General features: G+C 43.3%; 1 protein-coding gene across 1 annotated transcript; it reads left to right on the forward strand.

Annotated features, from left to right (window-relative positions):
• Positions 1-20,924: 20,924 nt before the first annotated feature.
• LOC125372181 (extensin-like) lies at positions 20,925-21,961 on the forward strand. Its single transcript, XM_048381353.1, has 2 exons — positions 20,925-21,020; positions 21,596-21,961. Exons 1-2 carry the CDS (start codon positions 20,925-20,927, stop codon positions 21,959-21,961), a joined length of 462 nt encoding a protein of 153 aa, XP_048237310.1.
• The last annotated feature ends 483 nt before the right edge of the window (positions 21,962-22,444 follow it).

Genomic DNA, 22,444 nt, shown 5'->3' on the forward strand with positions numbered 1-22,444 from the left:
GTTTGGTGCATCGATATTCACTCATCCAACGTAGCGGTGTTGTCAGGCGAGACAGATCAGTTCGAACGTGGCAAGGAGCTTACGTTACCCACTCGCTGTCACTCTCTATCTCACCCCCTCACACCATCTACCTCACCTCGTCACCATCTACCTCACCCCTCACACATCTACCTCACCCACTCGCTGTCACTCTATCTCACCCCCTCACACCATCTACCTCACCTCGTCCTCATCTACCTTACCCCTCACACATCTACCTCACCCACTCGCTGTCACTCTCTATCTCACCCCCTCACACCATCTACCTCACCTCGTCACCATCTACCTCACCCCTCACACATCTACCTCACCCCTCACACTATCTACCTACCCCGCCACAATCTACCTCACCCACTCACACTATCTGCCTCACCCACTTACACTATCTCCCTACCCCGTCACAATCTTCCTCACCCCCTCACACTTTCTGCCTCACCCACTCACACTATCTATCTCACCCTCACACTATCAACATCACCCACGCACTCTACCTCATTCCCTCACCTACCCATCATCTATCTACCTATCTCCCTATCATCTATCTACCTATTATTTATCTACCTACTAGTAATTTATCTACCTATCTCCCAATCATCTATCCACCTACCAATTATCTATCTACCGATCTCCCTATCACCTATCTACCAATCATTTATCTACCTACCAATCATCTGCCTACCTATCTCTCTATCATCTATATACCATTCATCTATCTACCTATTATCTATATATCTACCTATCATCTATCCTTTATACCTATCACCTGTCTACCTATCATCTACCTACCCATCATCTATCTACCTATCTCCCTATCATCTATCTACCTATCATCTATCTATCTATCTCCCTATCATATACCTATCATCTGTTCACCTACCAATCATCTATCTACCTATCATCTATCTACCTATCATCTATCTCCCTATCATCTTTCATCTATCTCCCTTTTATCTATCTACCTATCATCTATCTCCCTATCATCTTTCATCTATCTCCCTAACATCTATCTCCCGTTTATCTATCTACCTATCATCTATCTCCCTATCATCTATCTACCTATCCCCCTATCATTTACCTATCATCTATCTTCTATCTACCTATTATCTATCTACCTATCATCTATCTACCTATCATCTATCTCACTATCATCTATCTACCTATCATCCATCTACCTATCATCTGTCTACCTACCTACCATCTATCTACCTATCACATATCTACCTATCATCTGTGTACCTACCTACCATCTATCTACCTATCACATATCTACCTATCATCTGTGTACCTACCAATCATCTTTCTACCTACCTATCATCTATCTACCTATCTCCCTCTCATCTACCTATTATCTACCAACCTATAATCTATCTCCCTATCATTTACCTATCGCCCTATCATCTACCTATCTCCCTATCATCCATCTACCTATCATCCATCTACCTATCATCTATCATCCACCTATCTACATATCATCTACCCATCTTCCTTTCATCCATTTACCTATCATCTACCTATTTCCCTATCATCCATCTACCTATCATCTACATATTTCCCTATCATCCATCTACCTATCATCTATCTACATATTATCTATCTCCCTATCATCTATTTCCCTAACATCCATCTACCTATCATCTACATATTTCCCTATCATCCATCTACCTATCATCTACCTATTTCCCTATCATCTATCTCCCTATTATCTACCTATCTCCCTATCATCTATCTACCTATAATCTATCCACCTATCATCTATCTCCCTATCATCTATCTCCATATTATCTACCTATCTCCCAATCATCCATCTACCTATTATCTATCTCCCTATCGTCTATTTCCCTATCATCCATCTACCTATCATCTACCTATTTCCCTATCATCCATCTACCTATCATCTATCTCCCTATCATCTACCTATCTCCCTATCATCCATCTACCTATAATATATCTACCTATTATCTATCTCCCTATCATCTATTTCCCTATCATCCATCTACCTATCATCTACCTATTTCCCTATCATCCATCTACCTATCATCTATCTACCTATCATCTATCTACCTATTGTCTACCTATCTCCCTGTCATCTATCTACCTAACGTCTACCTATCATCTGTCTACCTACCAATCATCTATCTACATATCATCTGTCTACCTACCAATCATCTATCTCCCTATCATCTACCTATTTCCCTATCATCTACCTCCCTATCATCTATCTACCTATTATCTATCTACCTGTCATCTATCATCTATCTATCTCCCTGTAATCTACACATCATCTATCATCTATCTACCTATCATCTGTCTTCTCACCAACCATCTATCTACCTATCACCTATCTACCTTTCATCTGTGTACCTACCAACCATCTGTCTACCTATCTCCCTATCATCTATCTACCTATCTATCTCCCTACCTCCCTATCATCTATCTCCCTACCTCCCTATCATATTTATCTGCATGCCCATTAACCTATCCTTGAACTTGTGTTTTTCTTCTACGTTTTGTTTTCTTGACAAGCATCTGCCTGGACGTGTTTCCTGTCGATCCATACAGCTACCTATCAGTACAACAGTGTTCAAACTACCAGAAACGAGCCTCCGTTACCGGGAGGTCACCATACACAACACTCAGACGTCCTCGTCCGGCTCCGGTCATGCCTCATTAATACCAGGTATTCGGTCACCTCGGCTTGGAGAGTGGTCAACATTTACGGGCATGACACATGTTTTGTGGATTGACCAGCTGAATGAAACGTTTCCGATGACGAATCACCCCTGTTATCAAGCGGTTGAGCGCAGGTCGGGTTACCCTCACGGTAAAAGCGTACAGATTGTGTCATCCGACTGAATAAAAAGCCTTGATCTCTGTCCTTGACCTTCGTACATTAACTGGGTTTTACATACCTTGTAAAAAAACGCAGTGATCACAACGTATTGCTGTAGCAGGTGCGAGCTAGGCTGTTGCTACATTTACAACTGACACGTTAGTGTGTTTGATGAGAAGAGCGGACAGGGTTATATATAGAAACGATAAGTAAGATAAACAGACAAACAAACAGTCGTACACAAATACAGTAAACTACGTTTATAACGAACACGCTTATAACGAACTGACGGATATAACGAACTGTTTTTGGTCCCGTCCATTTGCTGTATATATGTTGTAAATATGCTTATAACGAACTACGGTTATAACGAACTAAATTTAGTGGTCCCTTTCATTTCGTTATAACCGTAGTTTACTGTACCTACTTATGTATCATAAGGCCACTGGTAGTTTCCAATATAATGATATTGATGCCATGCGCGATAATATTTATTTGGCTGTAATTGATTTCAGTTTTCACAATTCTCGTGAATATGGGTACCTGGTAGGATGAGATGGAGATGTGGCTGTTATCCTAGCGTCTCGCGGGCAGATTGGGTTGCATACTCCCCAGGGAGCCGAAAATGAAAATCAAGTCCACACCGATCCATTGACCGAGGTAATATGTTAATGTAATTGAATGCGCTTCAGCAGGGGTAGGAATTAACATTTTTAGTCCTCTAGTCCTTACAATGACAACATACAGCAAAACCCTAAAGAATGGCACATTTCTTCTAGTCCTTATGATACCTTAACTGTTGGCCAGTTTGGCAAGGACTACAGGACTAGTGCCAATATCTAACGCTTTATCCAGTGTGGAAAAAAGCGCCTTACCAATGGACTACAGTAAACTACGGTTATAACGAACTCAAAGGGACCACTAATTTTAGTTCGTTGTAGCCGTGGTTCGTTATATGCATATATACAGCATAACTACAGCAAATAGTCGGGACAAAAAAGTAAGTTCGTTATATCCGTCAGTTCGTTATAAGCGTGTTCGTTATAACCGTAGTTTACTGTATTATTATTCCGCGTTCCACGTGCTGGACACAACACACTGTTAGTCTAGCACAGTTTGATCATTGCGATCAAATCCAACAACTTCAAACACTGATGCTACAAACAAAGACAATCATATCGAACCAACTCATCAGCGAAAATGTTTCCACTTGTGGCCCAATCTCATTAAAATCAGATCTTAGTTCTCGCTACCGCTAAACAAACATCTGAGGACATGCCACTGCGGGTCACAGACCGGAATGGAATGACTAACAAGAAGTCGACAAGAAGGCAGCTTTATCGAGCTTTACGGCACGAGTTTCAAACTGGCGACTACACTTCGAAACATATTTTGACATACACTCGATTAAAAAATTAAAAACTGAACAAAAGCTCATTCTGGAATGGCTAATGGATGGTCAAGATTGTATAGATTCAGTCGTGAAGCCCGTAACTGTCGTTCGGAATACCCCGTGTTTAAGTTTTCGAGGTTGCATGATTAGAAAATCACATTCCCACTGTCACTTTCATGATCTGGTAAGCGACGCTTTGATTGGTCGGTTGAAAGGTTGCTCTGACGTGACCCCTAATGGGAAGTCCTCAGATCTTTGTTTGGCTGTAGCGAGAACTAAGATCTGATTTTAATGAGATTGACTTGTGGCCGGGTCAATCTGTAAATTAACCCAAGATCATGAAACAATAACACACGACTGAAAAAAGAAACCCTTTTTTAATAAGGTTTATTTCAGTAGGATTTCTTGTAACGATTTTTTAAATTGTAAGCTGCGCTACTGGTAGCGCATTGTGAGAAAATACACGGATGTGTTAAAACTGACTTATTAGCTTCTCAGTCACGATACATGTCAAATCCAACAATGGTGTAATTCTTTTTTAGCACATACATACACATATACATATATATAACAAATGTTATAGTGAGTGAGTGAGTGAGGAGGGTTTAACGCCGCTTTTAACAGTATTACAGTTATATCACGGCGTGTCAGCTTAATGTGGGAGGAAAGTCCGAAGTGATGCAGGTCTCAGACGTTTACCACTTCGGTGAAACCCACGAGCACGGGTATGGTGCTGACAAACCTAGAAACATAATCAGGGCGAACTGGGAATCGAACCCACAATCTAGCCTAGTGGTTAAAGCGTTCGCTCGTCACGCCGAAGACCCGGGTTCGATTCCCGACATGGGTACAATGTGTGAAGCCCATTTCTGGTGTCCCCCGCCGTGATATTGCTGGAATATTGCTAAAAAAGCGGCGTAAAACCATACTCACTCACTCGAACCCACAATCATAGGTTTCTGGCCCAAGGGACGCAACTCTGCACAGCGAATCGCGGCGCCTTAGACGACTGGACCACCCGTGCCCCAACACATGTTAGAAGAATACACCTTTCAACTAACGGCCCATAGGAAACACGATTACCTCAACGTGGCGTTTGTCGCCATTGAGACGTTACTGTCTCAGCATTATTATTATCCCAGACCATGGGATACGTGCAAAGCAGGCTCTGTTGTGAAAAACCCCAGACCACTGAAAGAAAACAACTGTTTAACAAGACCGTCTATTCACCCTACTTGCTAGTCTGTCTTACAGACCCTGATACAAATATAAATCAAATACAGCCCATGCAAGTCTAACGTTTGGCAAGTCTAGATTACTGCAGTATCTGAAAATGAAGAGAATCACTGGGCTCCCTTTTTATTATATTTTTATTAAGATAACTGAACAACTGTTTTTTCTGTACGATATGTTCATTTCAGAGACTAGATGTCAGCTTCAACGTTGAACAAGGTGAAGGTTAAAAGGTGGTTTAACGTCGTGTTCAAAATTATTGCACTTATAAAGGAAACGTGCATGGTATGCGTGTATGTGTGCGTGCGTGCGTGCGTGCGTGCGTGCGTGCGGGTGGCTGCTTGTATGAGTCTTGACTAATGCCGGTTTCATAGTGCATAGTCCCCTTGGATACTACGCTGCAGTTTAACATGGATACCCCGCTCAGACAGACAGACAATAGACAGACAATAGTTTATTAACGTCTCACTCCTGTACATACATAAAACAGCTTTATACAACTTGACATAGATAAAATGTACAGAACCATTCAACAGAATTATGAGAGACAAATTATCACAGAATTTATACATAAATGATATAAAGATGATATAGTAAAAAGTTATCCATATAAAAGATGTTTTCTACGATTAAGAATTAAAAAGCAGACTTTGGCAAGTATAAAACACACACTGGAGTCACTGAAAATTAAACAAAGTTTGTCGATATCAGACACTCTGAGCCGACCAAGTACCGACGTTACAATCGAAAGACGTAACCACTAGGATATATAATATAAAAATGTTCTTCATATGAGCTTTGTTAGTTTAACTTCCCGCTGTACACAATGCGCCGAGAGGAAACAGACATTGATGACCGTTGAAACCTACACGCTGTCATACAACAATGGAGTGACATTGACAATGTTTGCCGAGATTGCCTGACAGAATTTACTTCCTAAGTCCATAAAAATATACTTATTAGATTTTCACCCTGGCCGCCTTATAGGTACATCAGAGTCAGACCCGTGGGAATTCCGGGGAAGAATACAGGTGCTTGTCGTAGGGGCGACAAAATGGATAGAGGGTCTGGGTGACTGGTGACTTGGTTGATTGCATATCGATTCTCAATTTCCCCAACATGATTACAATGTGTGAAGACCATTTCTGGCGTGATATTGCTGGAATATTGCTGAAATATTGCTGCAGTATTGCTGGAATATTGCTTAAGGCGGCGTTAAGCAATATTCACTTACTTGTATCTAAATTGCGCGGATCGATGCTCACATCGATCGCTGGATTGTCAGGTCCAGTCTCGATCAATTGCAGACGCTCTCATATTGCGTGACTATTGTTGAGTTTGGCGCTTGACAAGAAACAAATATCATAACATCATTTTATTGTTCCAAGTATCCCTTCAAACCTGTTGTTCCTTTTCTCTCATCCTCTGTATATCTAGGTTTACCGAAATGCATCTTTTACTTGATAAAATACACATACGCATAGTCCTATTGAATATCCGTGCTTACGTAAATCAGGGGCGGTCGGGTAGCCTAGTGGTCAAAGCGTTCGCACGCCACGCCGAAGACCCGGCTTCGATTCCCGACATGGGTACAATGTGTGAAGCCCATTTCTGGTGTCCCCCGCCGTGATATTGCTGGAATATTGCTAAAAGCGGCGTAAAACCATACTCACTCACTCACTCACTTAACGTAAATCGTGTTTGTTGTTTAACACTGCATTCAAGCTATACGACGGAGGCACGTAACACCTGAAGCCATGAAAAGCCAATCAGTGACAGATATTATGACCAACTTCAGATACACGCGTGTACGATGACACACAATCAACCAAGTCACCGAGCCCGACCACCAGATCCATATACAGCTTCCACTTACGGCATGCATAGTGAGTGAGTGAGTGAGGTTTTACGCCGCTTTTAGCAATATTCCAGCAATATAACGGCGGGGGACACCAGAAATGGGCTTCACACATTGTACCCATATCGGGAATCGAACCCGGGTGTTCGGCGTGACGAGCTAACGCTTTAACCACTAGGCTACCCGACCGCCCTACGGCATGCAAAGGTTTCTTGGTACCAATTTTAAACAGGAATCCCAAGGTACCCGGGGCTATGGCATTGGCTTGCCATGTTAACGCCAAGAGTTGACTCCTAGCCAGCAAGGGTACTACACGTGATGCCCATTCAGTGGCATATTGCCAAAAGCGGCATAAAACCTAACTTACCCACCCAAATATCTTGGTTTGTTTGGTTTGTTTGTTTTTTTAACGCCGCACTCAGCAATATTCCAGTTATATGACGGCGGCCTGTAAATAATCGAGTCTGGACCAGACAATCCAGTGACTGACATCATGAACATCGATCTAAGCAATGGGGATATGATGACATGCATCAACCAAGTCAGCGAGCCTGACCACCCGATCCCGTTAGTCGCCTTTTACGACAAGCATAGTCGCCTTTTACGGCCAGCATGGGTTGCTGAAGAGCTTTTCTACCCCGGATCTTCACGGGTCCTCAAATATCTGTCAGAGTGGACATTGATAATATTGTCTTTGAGGAAGAGAATATATGGATGTCAACTTCTTTATTATGAGGAACACAGACGTTTCGGAGTACATGTTTACTCCTTCATCGGGTGAATGAATGCCATGAGGCAGAGAGCATATACATGTACATGTAAGGACGCCAAAATTAATAAGATAACAAAGGGTAGAAACTAACAAGGGAAGCCAACAGATAATTGGCGCTGATTGGTGATTAGCAATAGACAATGGAAGCCAATGCAACACTTTACAGTAATTAGCGCTGGTGGTATGGAAGCCAGTCATTAAGTTAACATAGATAAGTAATATTTTATTTGTGGTTATGTGGTTTGAATACTAGGTTTTCCCTTGAGGGTATAGACTCGTTGTTTACCTCATGTAAGTAAATCTGTTCGAGACGTATATATATCGTATTCTTACAACATACTTTGTACCTCAAAACACCAAAAAACGCAAACTCGACACATCCACTCCACCTCCATCGCCCACACCCTCCCCGGCCGCCTTCCTCACGACCTTCGCCCTCTACTTCTTCTCAGAAGGCTCAGGCACCACTCTCTCACTAGAACTTTCGGCAGATAAAATAGGACTTTGGTTTAAAAGAGAAAAAATAAATTACAACAATATTAAAAAAGCCAACAAAGGATACCAGATAATCTTCCCTAACCGAGAATCTTACAACGCAGCAAATAAAATAACTCAAATATTCCACGTCACAGTAATCAAACAAACACCTAATTGGCAACAATATACACGAGGCGTAATTAGGGTTAACCCAAGGGAAACAACTGAGGACTTACAATTATACTCTCTAGAAGCTAACATAAACCAAGACCAAAACCCTCAACCCCTAATCACCAGCACGCGTAGAATAACCTCAACTAGAAACGGAAAAACGGTCCCAACCTCCATTGTCATAATCAACTTCAAAAAGACCGCTAAATTCCCTGAAGCCCCCAAACACATATCCTTCGGAGCCCACACCAACTTAGAAGTCAAACCCTATATAAAGCAGGTTAAGCAATGTACAAAGTGCCTCAAATACAACCACACTGCCTCCCAATGCACATACCGTAAAACTAAATGTAAAAAATGCGCACAAACAGACTGCCCAGGCACATGCACACCCTGGTGCATCCACTGCAAATCCACCCAACACACTTCACTCTCAAACCAATGCCAATACAGACACACACTCACCCAGCAGGCCAACAAACACATAAACATAGACACGGCTAAAATCCAAACACGAAAATTTGCTACACCTGCATCTAAACCACTCCTCCCTACACCACACCCAAACACCATCCCACAAACAAACACCACACCCATAACCGACAGCTCTGTCTGGGGCCCCTACCGAGAAACCGCACCCACCTCACACATACAAGCAGCCACTCAACCAACCACGAACCCTCCCACATCTCACATAGCCAAAACATCAACCCCCGCATGCAAAACAAACCTCAAAATGACCACCACAACACGACCCTCATCCAAGCACCCTACAGCCAATATGGTAACAACGCTCTCCCACAAGCAAGCACAACAACAAAACACAAACACTATGAAATCATCAGCTACACCCATCCCACAAACACCTTCACAATCCTCCACATCACATGCCTCCCCCATGGAAACTCAATCAGCTAAACCTAATCTAACCGATGACGAAGATTTCTCCACTACTGAGGAAACAATAGTCACTACTCCAACTAAAACAAACCAAACTCCCCAACCAGCCAACACCCAAAACCTAAACAACCTCACCTTACTCCTAGCATACATGCATAGTCAAAACTCACCAAAAGCTAGCATGAAATCCTTCTACAAAGTAGCTTTCAATCTAAAATTAACCGATCTTCCCTTCTTCCTCTTTAACCTCCATCTAAAAGAACTCACCGAATAAAATAAAAAATAAAAAATAAATCACCAATCACCCGAACCCAATATTCGAAGGACTAAATATTTTTCAGTGGAACGCCAACGGACTCACCTCCCACGGCCATGAACTAAAAACTAAATTTAAACTAAATAAAGGCCCTCACATTGCTTGTATACAGGAAACCAAATTCTCAAAAAAATCCAAATTCACACTACCTAACTACAACTCAGTTAGAACTGACAGAGCTAAACCGAAAACAAGAAGAGCCGCAGGAGGACTAATCATATTTATCAGGGAAGATATAAATTACGAAGAAATAAAAATAGACACGCCAAACCTAGAAGCCAACGGCATTAAAATCACATTAAATAACCGAAACATAAACATCATAAATATTTACCACTGGGCGGAACAAAAAGTCCAACCTGAGGATCTAAACAAACTACTCCAAATAAGCGATAAATCTACTATATTCCTAGGAGACTTTAACGCTCACCATCCTACATGGAGCATAGATGATAAAATAGATAATCATGGCAAATTAATCTCCGAATGGATAGAAACAAACGACCTAGTACTCCTTAATAGCAACCAACCCACGAGGTACGATAAGATAAACCAAAAAATGTCGGCTATCGACCTAACCATATGCACCGCAGATCTAGCCCAAAGTACTCAATGGGAAGTGCACGACGTCCCGCTAGGTAGTGACCACTTCCCCATAAACATAACCATAGGAAATACAAACGTACCAATCCAAACAGAAAACCAAGAACCAAAATTCCATTACAATAAAGCTAACTGGGACCAATTCCAAGATATCTGCAACGAAGCTAACCTAAACGAAATAGAAAATAATGATCCAGAAACTAATGTAAAAACCTAACAGACTATATAATAAACGCAGCCAAAACCTCCATCCCCTTCAAAACATCTAAGACAGGCAAACCGACGGTACCATGGTGGAATGAGGAAATAGAACAGACTAGACGAAAACGTAAATCAGCCTTCAATAAAGCAAAACGCGACTACAAATATTTAAACATAGCCCACGAACTAAACCACCAGGTTCAAAAACTAGTCCAAATAGCTAAAAGTAGAGACTGGAAAAAATTCTGCGAAGGTATAAATAACCGTACAGATGCCAGAACGGTCTGGCGCAAAATCCACGCCATCAGAGGCTTAAAACGACATAAAAAAACCCCTAACATTGACAACTCAACCAACCCCGCCCAAAAAGCAAATAATCTCGCCAACCACTTTTCGGCCGTTAGCAGTAACACCAACTTCAGTAAAAAATTCCAAGATAAACTTAAAACAGAAAACAAACCCACAAAAGAACCAAACAATAACAATCTAGAAATAAATCAACCCTACACAATGGAGGAGCTCCTCTACGTAATCCAAAACAGGAAAAAGGGCACAGCCCCAGGATTAGACCTAACTTCTTACCAAATAATTAAAAAACTCCCCCTAAAACTACTCCAGGCACTACTCAAACTATACAATCTCATCTACCTAAACGGACAGGTTCCTACTCCCTGGAAACAGGCCCTAGTCATACCAATCCCTAAACCTAATAAACCAGCTAATCAAGCTAACTCATATAGACCAATATCCCTAACTTCAAACTTATGTAAAGTAATGGAATCAATGGCTAAAAATAGATTACAACATTACTTAACCCAAAATAACATCATAAACCCAGATCAAAGCGGTTTCACTCCTGGCCGCTCAACCCTAGATAACCTCACCCGACTAGAACAAGATATTAAGACAGGACAGCTAAATAAACAATATACCACAGGCATCTTCTTAGACTTCTCTAAAGCTTTCGACATGGTATGGCACGATGGGCTAATACAAAAACTTAAAAAAATAGGACTCAAAGGTCAGATAATAAACTACATCCAGGACTTCCTAAACAATCGTAAAATAACCGTGGGTATAGACCAAACTCTATCGGACCAATGTCCCCTAGAAAATGGTACTCCACAGGGCAGTATCCTCAGCCCCACCCTCTTCAATATAATGATAAACGATCTATTCGAGGGCCTATCCCCTAAAGTAAACACATCAAAATTCGCGGATGATGGAGCCATCTGGATCCGCGCTAAAAGCATGAACATGGTCCAAAATTTACTCCAAAAATCTCTTAATAAAATACAACAGTGGGCTGACAAATGGGGCTTCTCCCTTAACTCAGAAAAAACAACAGGAATAGTATTCAAACACAAAAACATGAAACCCGCCTCCCCAATCCTCCAGCTAAACAATCAAACAATCAAATTTCAAAAACAAACCAATTTCTTAGGACTTATTTTCGATGAACATCTCACCTGGGATGCTCACATCCAAAACCTAACAACTAAATGCAGTAAAGACCTAAACACCCTAAGATGCCTAACTGGTTCTAACTGGGGAGCATCCAAATATACCCTCCTCTCTCTCTACATATCACTAATTAGATCAAAACTAGACTACGGCTGCGCCATATACAACACCCTAAACAACTCTCTATCTAAAAAACTTGACTCAATACAATATCAGGCTCTCAAACTAATTACACGCACCCAACATGGCACCTCCTACACCTCACTTCAGGCCTTAACAGGAGAAATGCCACTAAGTCTACGCAGGGAACAGCTAAGCTTAAATTTCTGGGCCGCGTCCCAATCAAACCCTCTCATCCAAAACTTAATAAACCAAAACATCAGCCCCAAAAACCAAGCTCTAGCTCGTAAACACCCCTTACTTACCCCAATATCCCAAAGAATAACAAACTACCTAAATGAACACCAAATTCAAAATCTTAAACAAAACTGCAAACAATCAAATATCTTCACCCCTAAACTTAAAATACCCAAAATAGACACAACACTAGCTAGCCAAATAAATAAACAAACCGACCCAAACATAGCTAAAACTACCACACTAGCATACATACACGAAAATTGGCCAAATTGGTGTCACATTTACACGGACGGATCCTCAGATCCGACCTCCAAACACACAGGTTTCGGAGTCCATACCACACAACCAACTAAAACCACACAATCCTTCCGACTCCCAAACAACCAATCAATATTCACGGCAGAACTAATGGGCATGGCCTCAGCCCTCCATAATCAAGAATCCAAAAACCACAAAAAAATCCTAATACTTACCGACTCCCTAAGTGGACTGCAAGCCCTCCAAAACAAAAATACCAAAAACCGACCTAAATTAATAAATCAAATACTTAAAAGCTCCAACGACCTAACTAAGGCAGGCAAACAAATAACCTTCTTGTGGATACCCGCCCACGTAGGAATATACGGTAATGAAAACGCCGATAAAGCAGCTAAACTATCCCTCAAAATCCCAGAAATAAGCTTAAACTTACCCATCTCAAAATCAGAAATTAAAAGTGTAAACAAGCAAAAAATCACCAAAAAATGGCATAACCTATATCTAAACTCAAATAGCCAAATCAAAAAAGTGCTCAGCAAACCACTAACCAAACCAAAAATTCTCCATCCATCCAAAAAAATCGACAGAGTAATCACTAAACTCCAAACAGGACACACCAACCTAAATAACCACCTAAAATTTTTAAAAAAACACACTACAGGTAACTACCCACACTGCAAACAACCAGAAACCCCAGAACACGCACTCATCCACTGCACACACTACCTAACACATCGAACCGCATTACAAACCACCCTCAATCTAAACAAGGCTCTAACTCTAGAAGCAATACTAAACCCACAAAATAAACTAGAAAACTTCAAGGCCTTAGGCGTATTCTTAATCAAAACGGAACTAATAAAACGCATCTAAAAACACAATAACTCACCAAATCAAAATCACATAAACAAACAAACATCCACCATACCCAGCTCCCTTAGTTCTCCTCCCCAATCCCATCGGCATCTATTCCAAATCTCAAAATTCCCAAATTCTATATAAGCAACCCCTAAAACCCCCCTCTTGGGTTGCACAGACCACCTTCGCCCCTTTCGGAAACACATTAAATGGCCTGGCCGGGCCCGTGTGCGAAATACGCATCAGTCGGAAAGCGCACGTTAAATCTCCAAAGTAAGTAAGTAAGTAAGTAACACACTTTGTAATTCTATATAAGCAACCCCTAAAACCCCCCTCTTGGGTTGCACAGACCACTTTCGCCCCTTTCGGAAACACATTAAATGGCCTGGCCGGGCCCGTGTGCGAAATACGCATCAGTCGGAAAGCGCACGTTAAATCCCCAAAGTAAGTAAGTAAGTAAGTAACATACTTTGTTACACAATGTCTTTGCGCAGCAACATGATCTCCATTATCTGTCCACAAGATAAGCTGTCCCGACCCTCTGTAGCCCCGAATGTTGGTAAAGGTGTCAACGCACTCTCTGTGTATTATATCTTCATACTTTTGTGCTTAAATACCTTGGACCCACGTCCCGCCATAACTTCCGTCCGCAAGTGTGGTCTAGTGGTAGAGCGTCCGCCCGGAGAGCGGTAGGCCCGGGGTTCGATCCCCGGCCGCGTCATACCAAAGGACGTTAAAAGATGGTACTTGTTGTTACCCTGTCTGGCGCTCGGCATAAAGGGGCTAAAAAAACAAGTACTGGGCGGCTCGGAGTCAGTAAACAGTGTCTGAGTTGGATATTCCTGTTAAACTGCGGCATAGTATCCCAGTGGGATAGCACTATAAATCGGCATCAGTCTGGACTAGTGTAGCGCGCACACACACACACACACACACACACACACACACACACACACACACACATGCACGTCGTTATATAAGTGCAATAATCTAGGACGCGACGTTAAAACCCTTCTTACCAAATTTCTAACGCTCGTGAAAGTAGTTTGATTGGACAGCTCAAAACGAGGCTATCGTAGCGAATTGACTAGGATATTTATCATAACAGAATGTGATTTAATACCCTGGATAATCGAAGATGGTATATATCACCGTTGCTGTAGTTTGTGCTACAGCAGCTGTTAACACGATGACACTATCTGTCTTGGTCTCGATCTAGGTCTCGGTGTCGTAATAGCTAGGGTTTTATCTGGCGTGTCTGTCCTCCTGACAGGGTTGAAAGCAGTCTGGAATACGATATCGCTGTACTCGTACAGCGAGTACAGAACGATGAGTGAATCTCAGACCGGAGTATCGAAATACGACAAACATTTCGGATATGTGCTGAGAAACATTATACTGAACACCAATTTAAACACAATTACTTGCAAACATGGTTGAGAAGAGATTGTGTGAATGGGATTTCCATATGGCCGTCTCGGCAGCCATATTGAATTCCGATCAGAACACGATATTAACAGCAGACAGATTGTCTGGACTGGGCTCTGTACAACACAGCAATCGTAGTTTTAGAATTGTAATGCATCTGAGTTGTTTCAGGAAAGAATGTACGTCTTAAAAGGGGAACAGAAATTCCAACCATGATAGGAAAAATGTATGAGTGAGTGAGTTGGGTTTATCGCCTATTGTATTCCAGTTATATCACGGCGTGTCACCTTAATGTGGGAGGAAAACCCGAAGTGATGCAGGTCTCAGACGTTTACCACTTCGGGTATGGTGCTGACAAAGCTAGAAACATAATCGGGGCGAACCAGGATTCGAACCCACAATCATAGGTTTCTGGCGTGCCCAAGGGACGCAACTCTGCACAGCGAACCGCCATCCGTAACCTCGGAAAAATGTAAGAGAAAGAAGAGCATGTCTTCAACACGCACGCACGCACGCAGGCACGCACGCACGCACGCACGCACACACCCCACTGCTCTGCTATCTAACGCTCAAGACAATAAATGGGGTATTGTATTTCCTGTTATATTTCACCCAATCTTGAAAAACTGAAAAATAATGAAAACCATAGAAAAGAAAAATATAACTGATAGTAAAAAATGGATTTTAGAAATATGTAAAGCTTGGTCTTTTGAAAACTCCCACATAAATATAACGCAATGTATTCGAGATCCATCAAAAACTGGTTAGCTGGTTACCAAGGAAACACTCGAAAATGCATCTATGGAGCAGCAGTTCGAAATAAGCGGAGTGACGATAAAAAAACCCACATTACTGATGGAAATTAAACCTGTAAAAAAAAGTAACATCACTTACCGTATTCGACGTGTGTTATACGCACCCTTAATTATGGGCAATTAAATTCTGGAAAATATATCTCTCGTGTATAATACGCACATACTTTTCTTTGGTATCATTTCAGGCTATCAGCAGAAACCACGAAATTTACGATCTTTCAACTCTGTTTTTCTCACTAAAATTATATTTTAATAAGAGCCCCCTATTTCAAATTTTAAGAGCGCCCTGGGCGCTTATTATGTCGAATACGGTAATGCTTCATCGATTAGAAGTTCGAGTAAACACTGAACACTCACTCACTCACTCACAAACACTCACTCACTCATTGTATGTACGTCAGGCAACGCCCATCCTCGATCATCCGGTGTATCTTATCTCCATTCTATTTGATAAATACCCTGGAATCATTCACTACCATACCTTTCTTATGTTCGTTTGTTGTTTAACGCCGCACTCAGCAAAGTCCAGCTATATGACGGCGGTCTGTTAATAATCGAGTCTGGACCAGACAATCAAGTGATTGACATCATGAGCATCGATGAACGCAGTTGGGATACGATGACATGCATCAACCAAGTCAGCGAGCCTGACCAACCGATCCCGTTAGTCGCCTCTTACGCCAAGCACAGTTGCCTTTTATGGTAAGCATGGGTTGCTGAAGACACGGGTCCGTGTCAAATGAATAAAGCCGCGACAATACGTCGAGACATTTTAACCATTTGTCGCATTGTCGCCATTTCGTAAAAAACACAAATATAATTCGAAGTTGAAACATTGTGGGTTATCCGTAACTGCAGGATTAACATAAACCATATGTCAGTTTGCAGACAAAGCTCATCTTGAATGTCTCAATCAAACTTGCTGGTACTGCCAACTGACCCAAGCATAGCACCCCTTTAACACACATCGTCCGTCTTGTTTATTGGTTGTTCAACGCCACATTCAGCCCTATTCCAGTTAAGTCACGGTGGTAACCTTATTCTATTCTATATTCAAGTTAAGTAACCGTGTCTGAACCAGAAAACCCACTGATTGATATTACGAGAAACGACCCACGCCACGATTGCACGTTACCAAGTCAGCGAGTCTGAGGACCCGATCCATTTCGTCACCTATTACGACCAGCATAGATTGTTGGGGCCATATTCTATAACCCGGCATCCACATGAGGTGATTCCACATATAACGTATTACATGTGAGAAGAGGATCGTATTACATAAGACCTGCATGACTTGTTATATAAATGACGACTGCAGTTAACAAGTCATATTCAGATATCGGATTTAAGCACATGACCAGCGGATCATGTCACGGTTAAGGGAGACAACTTTTCGCGTCGTAAATGGATGCTTTGGAACCACCGGTCCTGCTGGGACCCTATAGTAAATTGTGGTTTTAATATGACATTTTTTAACAAACCAGAGGTTATTGTGATTATTGGTCGTGAGCGTTGACCCTGATAACTGACTGACTGAGTGAGTGAGTATGGTTTTACGCCGCTTTTAGCAATATTCCAGCAATATCACGGCAGGGGATACCAGAAATGGGCTTCACACATTGTACCCATGTCGGGAATCGAACCCGGGTCTTCGGCGTGACGAGCGAACGATTTAACCACTAGGCCAATATGGATGTAAAAAAAAACAAGATTTAGCGTCACGGGGATAAGGTTATTATTGAGTGTTAGTTTATGCTGCAGTTGGTAATATTCAAGCTTTTTCACGGCGGTTTCTAAATAATCGAATCTGGGCCAGGCGAACCTGTGGGCGATAGCAGGAGCAAAATACCCACGCCGTCGGAGTCACTGCATGCAGATATTATCAACCACTGGACCCAGTTGCACAAAGCGATCTTAGCGATATGACTGTCCCAAATCTATCTTGAATCATTGCAGTTTCGTAGCGTTAACATCACTTTGTGCAACTGGGATAAACAATGTAACCACCCGAACCTCATTCTGGTCGACACGCCCAGGACCTTCCCGGCATGCTCTGCCCTGGAATACCCATAGACATACTGTAGCAGGGCGTGACGTCATGCCACAGATGGTCGACATCCTTACCTTGTCAACTTGCTGACCTCTTTGGTCATGTGGACAAGGCGTCCGCCCTCTGCTCAGAAGGTCTGTGGTTCGAACCTCATCACGGGACTTTATTTTATGGCCGCTACAATGCTACCTTACAACACTGTTATGGAACAACATTAGGGAAACAAACAACGTTTCTGTCAATAACATATATAGACCCCGTATCTTCACAACAGCCCAGGATCGTTACATCCGGGTCACTGCAAGTACACCGCATCATCGATTCCTGGTTAGGTCCCCTATTTGTACAGACTGTCTACACCCGTATAAAAGCAGTCCGATTCCGAGCTTGAAGGCCCTACTTTGGCGTTATGCTTCCTCAACGTCATCGACTTTAGCGGCTTCAGTGGTGTCGATGACATAACCAATGGCTTTCCCAACGTGTGTGTTGCGTTTTGTTTTGTTTCCTTCTTCAAAGGAATGGGCGGATCCGTGCTTATCGGCGACGTAATGAGCGTCATACCGGATGTTGCGTACAAGACGTAGATAGATTCGGTGTGGACGCTTCATGATGTAACAGGGGGCACGGGTGGCCCAGTCGTCTAAGGCGCCGCGATTCGCTGTGCAGAGTTGTGTCCCCTGGACACGCCAGAAACCTATGGCTGTGGGTTCGATTCCCGGTTCGCCCCGATTATGTTTCTAGGTTTGTCAGCACCATACCCGTGCTCGTGGGTTTCACCGAAGTGGTAAACGTCTAAGACCTGCATCACTTCGGGCTTTCCTCCCACATTAAGCTGACACGCCGTGATAAAACTGGAATACTGTTAAAAGCGGCGTTAAACCCAACTCACTCACTCACTCATGATGTAACAGTCATCTCCTGTGGGCAAGAACAGATCTGGTTCGTTTCCAGAGCAAATTAACAGGCGTGTGGTATCGTGACGAGATCTTACGCCCAAATGTTGTCTCGATTCTACAAGCACCACACTCAGTATGTACTGATTCCTGGGCGGCCCCGAACAAAAACGTACTGCCGTGACCGTCAGCGCCATCGGACTTCCACTCATGACCACCTGTGGGATAAACTACACAGAGACGTTCACGTTTACGGAGTTACATTTTGGCTGGACTAACGAATCTATGCATAGTCAAAATCGCGTAACGAGCTACACATCCGGTTCGTAAACAACATGGATTTCAACGTGCAGCTTTACGCCGACGGCATGTGTACCGCTAACTTGGCGTCGAAAGATAGTTTGCAAATCTTTTCATGTTTTTAATTATAGAGCTCAAGTGATTTTATGCACTTACTTGTGATGAGACCCGTTTTATTACAATATAGATCTTGATTATCGTTCAGATCGTCTTGACTGGGCGCCGCTATTTTGTTTGAAACAAATACAAGTGATGTGAGAGATGGTATCTGATTGGTCAATAGGAGGGACATGGAAGGGGCATAACTCGTAATAGCCACTGGTGGCGCTACGATCAAGCCTGGAAGTTCCAGCCTAGTTCGGTAAGGGTGCAAACTGGACTGTTATAGTCAGTTAACACCATTGCCTTGGGAACATGGTAATAGTGTTCGTCTGACCGATGTACCATCGTATTCTCGCAAGAGAAAGTTCACGATTAGCCACTTGTGAAACACAAGCGAAAATCGGAACAGATGATGAATGTTTCTGAAAATATGTCAGCTGTACCCAGTGCATGAGTATCGAGGTTTGAGATTATGTCTCATGTTACAAGCAGTATACCACATGTGTGTATAAGGTTGAAAAAGCACTTGATGACCCTGCCGATTCATGGCGATTATTTACAGACCGCCGTTATAAAGTTGGAATATTGCGGCGTTAAACAACAAACAAACAAACAAAACAAAATATGATGCATTTAAAAGAAGTGATTGAAGACTTTATTTCAAAAGGAGAGGTCATTATAACTACACTTTACGTCATCACTGTAAAGAACATTGATGGGGTTGACATCAGTAAATAACCTAAGTTCCAGTTAAAATATATCCTGATTAATAGATATCCGAAGATGCAATTTGAACAGTTACTGAACTCATTTGGACATGGTGTTTACATAACATAAAAACATGGCCAGTTTTGCAAATTACTCTATCGGAGTATGATACATGGCGAAGTGTGATTCGCGTTTGAAACAATTAATGCCCTCTCGTCTCTTCAGTTCATTTCACAATGATTTCTTTTGTAAAGCAGGTACTTGTATATTATTCAATATGTAGAAAGCCAAATAATTCTTATATACTCACCATCAAAAGAAACGCGAACCATAGAAACATATAGAGAAGTATGTACGTTAAGAAGAGATGTTTCCAATGTGTACCAATGATTTGCAAAACTAACAATCAGTCGAGTGTTACCACAGAGTGTCTTTATTCTTACGCGATGTGTAGCACGTGATTTTCAAACTTCACACGCTAATCCTGCACGAGACAAATGGTGCATCTCGATTCATGGATCTATAACGCCACATGTGATACATTCATGAACATCGGTTCACACAACATACCGGTATGTTCGTTTGTGCATCGAACCAATCTAAATCCACTTGAATATGAGTGAGTCTTCATATATTAACCATATGTATGGTATTCGCGTTTCTTTTGGCGGTGAGTATACTTTAGCCACCATACATCAGACAACTCAGCCACGCAAGCACGAAGACACCAATAAACCATGCATGAAGACGCCGAGGCAAAATGCACCAAGACACCCAACCAACCGAGCACGAGGTCATCTCGCCTACAAAGCACCAGGACACCAAGCCTCCCAATCACGAGGACACCTAGCCACAGGACACCCAGGCAGCCAAGCACGAGGACAACCAGCCACCGATGCACGAGGACAACCAGCCACCGATGCACGAGGACAACCAGCCACCGATGCACGAGGACAACCGGCCACCGATGCACGAGGACAACCCGCCACCAGCACGAGGACACTTAACCACCAGCACGAGGACAACCAGACAACGATGCACGAGGACACCTTACCACCAGCACAAGGACACCTAACCACCAGCACAAGGACACCTTACCAGCAGCACAAGGACACCTAACCACCAGCTCGGGGACACGAAGCAACCAGCACGAAGACACCAAGCCACCAGCACAAGGACACCTAACCACCAGCACCAGGACACCTAACAACCAGCACAAGGACACCTAACCACCAGCACCAGGACACCTAACCACTAGCTCGGGGACACCAAGCAGCCAGCACGAAGACACCAAGCCACCAGCACAAGGACATCTAACCACCAGCACCAGGACACCTAACAACCAGCACAAGGACAACTAACCAATAGCACCAGGACACCTAACCACCAGCACAAGGACACCAAGCCACCACAACCAGGACACCTTACCACCAGCACGAGGACACCAAGCAGCCAGCACGAGGATACCAAGCCACACGCACAAGGACACCTAACCACCAGCACCAGGACACCTAACCACTAGCACAAGGACACCAAGCCACCACAACCAGGACACCTTACCACCAGCACGAGGACACCAAGCAGCCAGCACGAGGATACCAAGCCACCAGCACAAGGACACCAAGCCACCAGCACAAGGACACCAAGCCACCAGCACAAGGACACCAAGCCACCAGCACCAGGACACCAAGCCACCAGCACGAGACACCTAACCACCAGCACCAGGACCCCAAGCCACCAGCACCAGGACAACTAACCAATAGCACCAGGACACCAAGCCACCAGCACAAGGACACCAAGCCACCAGCACAAGGACACAAAGCCACCAGCACCAGGACACCAAGCCACCAGCACGAGGACACCAAGCCACCAGCACCAGGACACCTAACCACCAGCACAAGGACACCTTACCACCAGCACAAGGACACCTAACCACCAGCTCGGGGACACCAAGCAACCAGCACGAAGACACCAAGCCACCAGCACAAGGACACCTAACCACCAGCACCAGGACCCCAAGCCACCAGCACGAGGACACCTAACCACCAGCACCAGGACCCCAAGCCACCAGCACCAGGACACCTAACCAATAGCACCAGGACACCTAACCACCAGCACAAGGACACCTTACCACCAGCACAAGGACACCTAACCACCAGCTCGGGGACACCAAGCAGCCAGCACGAAGACACCAAGCCACCAGCACAAGGACACCTAACCACCAGCACCAGGACACCTAACAACCAGCACAAGGACACCCAACCACCAGCACCAGGACACCTAACCACTAGCTCGGGGACACCAAGCAACCAGCACGAAGACACCAAGCCACCAGCACAAGGACATCTTACCACCAGCACCAGGACACCTAACCACCAGCACCAGGACAACTAACCAATAGCACCAGGACACCTA

Source organism: Haliotis rufescens, unplaced genomic scaffold, assembly GCF_023055435.1.
Source record: "Haliotis rufescens isolate VD_foot unplaced genomic scaffold, xgHalRufe1.0.p SCAF_38, whole genome shotgun sequence".
NCBI classification, from domain to species: Eukaryota; Metazoa; Mollusca; class Gastropoda; order Lepetellida; family Haliotidae; genus Haliotis; species Haliotis rufescens.